This window comes from Stegastes partitus, unplaced genomic scaffold (assembly GCF_000690725.1).
Source record: "Stegastes partitus isolate 25-593 unplaced genomic scaffold, Stegastes_partitus-1.0.2 Scaffold16, whole genome shotgun sequence".
In the NCBI taxonomy this organism is placed as follows: Eukaryota; Metazoa; Chordata; class Actinopteri; family Pomacentridae; genus Stegastes; species Stegastes partitus.
In genome coordinates, this window is record NW_007577747.1 from 1,683,105 (window position 1) to 1,690,451 (window position 7,347).

General features: G+C 41.4%; 1 protein-coding gene across 1 annotated transcript in view; it reads left to right on the forward strand.

Moving 5' to 3' along the window:
* LOC103364196 (ribonuclease inhibitor-like) overlaps nt 1–7,347 on the forward strand; it is a 20,690-nt gene that overhangs the window by 10,265 nt on the left and 3,078 nt on the right. The window contains exons 2-6 of the mRNA XM_008291231.1: nt 2–859; nt 1,730–1,906; nt 2,688–2,861; nt 3,967–4,140; nt 6,441–6,614. Of these exons, the coding sequence (XP_008289453.1) occupies nt 2–859; nt 1,730–1,906; nt 2,688–2,861; nt 3,967–4,140; nt 6,441–6,614 (1,557 nt within the window). The remainder of the gene's footprint in view (nt 1; nt 860–1,729; nt 1,907–2,687; nt 2,862–3,966; nt 4,141–6,440; nt 6,615–7,347) is intronic.

The following is a 7,347-nucleotide window of genomic DNA, read 5'->3' on the forward strand; positions in this document are numbered from 1 at the left end:
TGTACATCCACCACCTGGTGGTTCAGGCCAAAGTCAAGAAGGTCAAGTATGATGGAGGAGCTGAGACAGATCAACACTGGAGTCCAGAGAGCAAGAAGATGATTGAGTCTCTGGGAAAACTGGCTTTTGAGCAGCTGCAGAAAGGAAACCTGATCTTCTATGAATCAGACCTGACAGAGTGTGGCATCGATGTCAGAGAAGCCTCACTGTACTCAGGAGTGTTCACTCAGATCTTTATAGAGGAGAGTGGGCTGTACCAAGACAAGGTGTTCTGCTTCATCCATCTGAGCGTTCAGGAGTTTCTGGCTGCAGTCTACATGCTCCACTGTTATGCCAACGGCCACAAGGAGGTGCTGGAGGACTTCCTGGGAGAAGACTGGAAAGACGAGAACACATCTCTGGATTCCTTTCTGAGCACAGTCATGAAGAAATCCCTCAGAAGTAAAAACGGTCACTTGGACCTGTTTGTTCGCTTCCTTCATGGCCTCTCTCTGGAGTCCAACCAGAACCTCTTACGAGGCTTCCTGGGTCAGACAGAGAACAGTCCAGAAATGATCCAGAGAGTCATCAACAACCTGAAGGAGATGAGCAGTGATGAAATGTCTCCTGACAGAAGCATCAACATCTTCCACTGTCTGATGGAGATGAAGGATCTCTCAGTGCATCACGACATCCAAGAGTTTCTGAAGTCAGAAAACAGATCAGAAAAGGAACTCTCTGAGATCCACTGCTCAGCTCTGGCCTACATGCTGCAGATGTCAGACGAGGTTCTGAATGAGTTGGAAGTAGGGAAGTACAGCACATCATTAGAGGGACAACGGAGACTGATCCCAGCTGTGAGGAACTGCAGAAAGGCGAGGTGAGTCCAGATGTGATCAGTGATTTCTAAATAGTCAAGCTCCTTCCATTATAACACTCTCATTTTTTGTAAAACAGTGTTCCACTTGTCTACTGCACACATTACATCAGTAAACATATCCTGAGTCACATTAAAACACCTGTTTGAGTGAACTGCAGCCGCCCAGCCACACCTACTGTAGCCTGCAGGTGAGGCGTTTAGGGAACATAAGTAAATTGCAGGATGTCAATCAGCACACGTTTGGCAAGTGGGGAGTTTAGCTTGTGCACAGTTTATAGCAGTGATATCAGACAACCTCTAGGAAATGATTGATGACAAAACTAAGTTATTTTCAGGTAAAATATTTTGCATTTATCAAGTCAATGTCAGTCTTTATATTAACACAAAGCTAATGTATGCAAATTAAGACAACTATTCATCAGCATACAAGGTTCATGAATGCCTTTACTTAATTGATCACAGGTGCAACCAACTAAGAACACTGGTCACACCAGTGCTACCAATGAAGAAGTTAGTCTGGACCCTGTCTAATTAAGATGACCTCCTGATAACTTTGCAGAGTCAGACATGTGATCAGATCACACCAACAGAGTATGTGGACAGTATGGAAACCTAAATGTAACTTTATTTTCGCTCGCTTAACTGCAGACTAAAGTAAAACAAAGATCAACAGTCTACAAGTACAAGAGAGATTGGTCAGAGATTAATGTCATGTCAAACACAGTTAGGTAACATCAGCTGAACCACTGATGTAAAGAGCAATATATCAAACAGGATGTAGACAAATGTTTTTCCTCATCAAATGCATGAAGGATGAGTAAAGTGTTCTTTTTAATACTAACATATTTTGTTATGTGTGTGTCATGACAGATTTGTTTACTGTGGACTCTCAGAGACTCACTGTGAAGTCATTGCTTCAGCTCTGAAGTCCAACCCCTCCCATCTGAGAGAGCTGGACCTGAGTGGAAACTACAGCCTGTGGGATACAGGAATGAAGGCGCTTTCTGCTGGACTGCAGAGTCCAAACTGTAAACTGGAGACGCTCAGGTCAGTTCACTGACTGTCGTTTTACTGAATGTATTCAATTCAAACTCTTATTTTTCACTCCAGTGTTAGAAGACTGAGGTCAAAATCACAGTCCTTTTGTGTGTATGAATATAAAGCTGATAATAAACTAATCTAGGGCTTTATCAGTTCCACAGATCAAGTCAGTATCTCATAGTGGGCTTAACAATTTGGGGAAAATGTCTAATTGCATTTTTTCTGACAAATACTGTTGTTTGATTTATGATATCATTTATAAGGTCAGTTCAGTTGCATTAAATTGGGATTTTTCAGCCCAAACTCAAAGAGAGACTTTTGTTCTCAGTTGTCTGCAACTCTGGCAGATGCCTGCTTGTTATGAGTCAGTGAGACGACTGAAGCTTCAGGTTAATGTCTGTGAAAGTGACAAACTGATTCTACAGTGGAGTTGTGTGAGGAGGAGGCAACTTTACAGTCAGTGTGGACAGCAGGAATCATATCCCCTTAACGTACATGTTGCAAGTGACTGTTTGAATACTTGCAAATGTGAACTTCTCCTTTTATCATATTTAATGACACAAACCTACCAAATGAAGTGGTGAAAAGGTCATATAATGAATTCTATACTGAACGGTTTGTAGTCCAACATGTGTGGTTTGACATTAATCCTTTAAAGAGACACTTGACTTATCAGCAGCATTTTATTGATCTGTCATCTGACATTTGAATAATGTCTGACTGGATTATAATTATTATTGTTATTATTTTACATCTACATGTTACATGTTTTGTTTTTTTTTCTCAGCTTGAAGAACTGCAGTTTGTCAGAGGTCAGTTGTGCTTTTGTGAGCTCAGCTCTGAAGTCTAACCCCTCCCATCTGAAAGAGCTGAACATGGGTGGAAACGAGCTGCAGGATTCAGGAATGAAGCAGCTGTGTGGTCTTGTGGGGAGTCCAGACTCTAAACTGGAGACTCTGAGGTCAGACACAAGTCATACATTAATTTTGTTTTTTTTATGTGAAAGAAAAAAATGAAAGAGAGGGCATTAAAAAAGGTGAAATAAAGTAATGTTATTTGTGTTCTTAACTTCCAGTTCGCATCCTCCTTTCTGTGGCTGAAATGATTCTGTACAATTCTCTAGGGTTTCATGACTATGGTCAAAAGACTAGTCACTGTTATTCTGATGTTTTTTGGGATGTTGATTTTAGAGAGGAAATATGTTTTGTTGCACTTTCACACAGAGCACTGCTTTTGCTTGTGCTGAAGTCCTGCAGTGTACAAACCTTTGCATCACAATAATATTTTAAAATGATCTCTTCCTACATTCAATGCATCTCCTAAAGAAAACATCTAAATAAAATTGTGCTCAAAACACCTAATTTGCTGATGAGTTGCTTATCGATAGACACTACAACTTACCAATGTTCCCTAGACTAGGCAGGCTACAGTTCTAGGGCAGAGAAGCCTCCAGTCACAGAGAAGCTTTTAGTCTTCTCTCAGTTACTGCAGTGCTGCAGCTTAGTCAGGCGTGTGACCAAAAATTACTTTGAAAAGAGCAAAATAAGGCGTTTTATTGTCAGGTTTACCTTAAGTTGAAAATGAGTGATTTTATTTAATGTGCAGAGCATTTTGAACAACAGCATCGCGGTCGATCCTATTCATTTAATTGTGTGAACCCAAAAGCACAATATTTAACTTACTGTGCAATTGATGCTGCATTTCTTCATGCAAACAAATTTTCCTTTTCAGTGCTGTTTGTTGATCATTTGGCTGTGCCCATTTGGACTCAACAAACTCCATCTTGTTAGAAAAAAAACCTCTGTTTATCTGGGAAATTATGTTCTATCAAAGAGACTTCTCTTCTAAATATACGAAGAACTGTGTAAGCTTTCTTTTAATATTAAGCAGCAAGCATGGGCACGTCGCAGAGCTGATGCTTCAGTGGTACATTGTGCAGCTCTAGTTTCCATTTCCCTCTACACTGTACAATTTCAACCCTCGTCTCCTCTGAATAGATGATAAAACGCTAAAAGATTTTAAGGACGAACTTTGTCTCTTAAACTCATGTTTTATTCTTTATTCAGATTGATGGACTGCAGTTTGTCAGAGATCAGCTGTGATTGTCTCTGTTCAGCTCTGATGTCCAGTGCCTGCCCTCTGACAGAGCTCAATCTGGCTGACAACAGGCTGCAGGATTCAGGAGTGAAGCATCTGTGTGGTTATCTGGAGAGTCTACACTGTAAACTGGAGACTCTGGAGTGAGTTCACTGACTGTCTGTTGCTATTGTAGGTCTTTTATGTTTAATTAGAATAGAATAGAATAGAATAGAATAGAATAGAATAGAAAATACTTTTTCCCAGGCCTGGGAAATTTAACCTAGCTGAACCTAATTTTACGTTCAAAATGAACTTGTGTGATGGCAGTTTTTTACCCTGTCGGTGGAGAAATGTTCACTGAAGGAATTCAGTGATGTTTCTACTTAAGGAATAACCTTGGTTGGCTCCAGAACGCTTTTTGCAGTTCATGGCATAGCCCAGAGCAATCAGGTGAGCCACTGTCATCCTGGTGCGCTTTCTTGCCATCGTCTCTGAATCAGAAAGTAATAGCCAGTCATCTGTGTACGTTGCTATGAGGATACCCTGTTTCCTTAATGGGTCAGCATCTGCCTCTGTGCATTTGTCAAACACATGACCACTCAATGAAAGGCTGAAGGGTAGTACAAGGTCGTCATGCATCCTGCCCTGGAAAGCAAATCGCAGGAATTTTCTGTTAGGGGGATGAATCACAGTGTGAAAATATGCGTCCTCTAGGTGCGTCCTGTTGATGTAAACCAATGACGTGGGCATATTAAACGTAGCAGAGTGATATTTGTCAGTGTTTGGAATTGTTATAAACTCAAATCCTGACTCAACGCACAAGGTATTGGGTGTAACCCTCCTCCTTCCTTGGGAATCCAGAAATGTTTCAAGTTAAACCCACATTGACTTTACTCTGAAGGCATCTCCCTTATTGCCCCCTTGGACAGCAGAGAAGAAATTTCCTTCCGCAGAATCCTTGCTGATTCCCTGTTTACAAGAGACTAAATGATTCTCTGGAAGTTGGGTACTGCAATTGCAAATATGTAAGCAATCTTACCTCTCTATGTCCTGACTACCTACCCTGGTGCAGTGAAACCTCTGTATTTTCGAAGAGAGAGTGCTTAAAGGTGAGGTTGTTTTCACCATATGAAGTGCATTGGCAATATCTTGTGGTGAAACCAAGTCTTGCATCCCTAACCAGACTGTGCATGTGCAAGCATCGTGCACTCAGACAGCACTTGTGTGGCCAGACACTGCCAAGGTGAGGGCACTAGCAGTGATAGGGACAGACTTATATGCCTTGTCAGTCAGGAAAGACTGCAGACTAGGAGGAGCAACACCTGTTTAGTAGTGCATTTTGATTTGGGAAGGCTCTTGCCGTCATAACATGAGGTGGCAGTCTTGGGTGTCACCATAGGCCATGGCATTTAAAGCTTATTAGTTGCATGTTTTGCAACATCAAGCACCTCAATCCTGCGGGACTGGGGCCTTATCACTATCAGCCCCTTGCATGCCACCAGGAAGACTTGAAGAGGTGATCCAAACAGGAAGTTGTCCTCCTCGCCCAGCTCTATGTGTTTTAACAGTCCTGTGACGGAATTAGTGAAAAGCTCTTCACTAGCCTTGAGCTTTTCTGACATACGAGCTTTGCAGCTAGCCTCAGCATCATCCATCAGTGGGAAAACGATTTTGTTGCCCTAGAAGAAGCTGAGTGTGGCCAATTCGATGTAATCCCTGGGTATCTCGATGGGAGCAAGCACACATCATGAGTGACTAAACCTGAAATTTTGCAACCATAGGGACAAAATCCAAGTGCCAGTTTGCTCTCTGTCATGTTACAGCCTAGCTTGGTGTAGGTAGCTTGATGATAAGTTGCAATAAGTTGGGGTGGTACAGCTATGGTTGGCTACAGTGAAATATGGTGGGTGGTGCTACTACTGCTACTGTGCACAATGAGTTGTGGCCTTTCACAGTAGCATTGTTGTTAGCTTGATCAGTAAATTGAGGTGCTAGATGCTATGTGCTAGGGGGCTTCTAATACACTTTGTCCAACACAGTTTTAAGGTAAAGTTTAGGCAGTGACTGAAAGTCATGCTGTAAACTGGCTTAGTTGCACAGTTAAGGCAGGCATTCGTGTCAGCAGTGGGCAAATAGAAGCTGTCTGAGTAAAGCCTGAAGAGGAATTTGAATGATGAGCAACACTATGTCAATCCCTTTGTGGCTCTGCTTTGACACAGTACTGGCCGGCCGTCGTGATCTAGAGGTGTAGCCCCTGTCTAGTCCTGACCAACACTAGTACCAGGGATGCTAACATCTAGCTACGTTCATGAGTGGTATACTCTGAGTTATTCATGACAGGAATCAAAGATGAGTTGAATAGTTAACAGTTTACAGAAATATTGAGCTGCACATTCCAAACCTGAACACATCTCTTTGGATCATCAATGATATTTATCTATATGTTTTATTGTTTATTTAGATTGGAGCGCTGCAGTTTGTCAGAGATCAGCTGTGATTCTCTGAGCTCAGCTCTGAAGTCCAACCCCTCCCATCTGAAACATCTGGACCTGAGTAACAACTGGCTGCAGGATCCAGGAGTGAAGCATCTGTGTGGCTTTCTGAAGAGTCCAGACTGCAGCTTGGAGACTCTGAGGTCAGACACCATGTTTTATTTGTGTGCTGAGATGTGAAATGTGAAAGTTGTGATAACACTGAAGCATCATTTCACTCGATGAAACAGGATTAAATATCTAGCATCTGATCTCTCCCCTTCATCTTGAGCCCAACTGCTTGAGACAGACAGACACCCTGCTTGAGTCTGTTCTGCTGGAGCTTTCTTCCAGTTGAAACTGATTTTTTCTTTTTCAATTGCCAAGAACTTGTTCTAAGGAAACAGTTTGGATTTGTTTGGTTCTTCTTGATAGGATAACATTGTAAGGTCTTTACCTGACTATGCACCCTGAGACCATTTACATTGTAAAACTGTTTGTTCCAACACTTGGAAGAAACCAAGTGATGTTTAAGACACATATGTATTAAAATCAAGATGCTACAATTTGATTTTACTGCTGATGAATGTGGAACCAATCAGTCAAATCTGAATTTAACTGAAAATGCAACAGCATGAGTTCATTTACTGTTAATGTTTCCATGACTTTTCCCTTTTCTCTGGTTTATGTCATTTTAAACTGAAGATATTTCAGACTTCTGTTGTGAAATCAATTTCACCTTGTCCTCTGAAAACTGAGTTAAATCAGTAATTAAATACATCTGAAGTCCTAATTTCTATATCTCCATCGTTCCATAACTGTTAAAGGTTGGGAGCTGAAGTGTAGAAGATGCAGACAGACATGTTTAACCAAAAGATAATTTATTGATCTACTCAA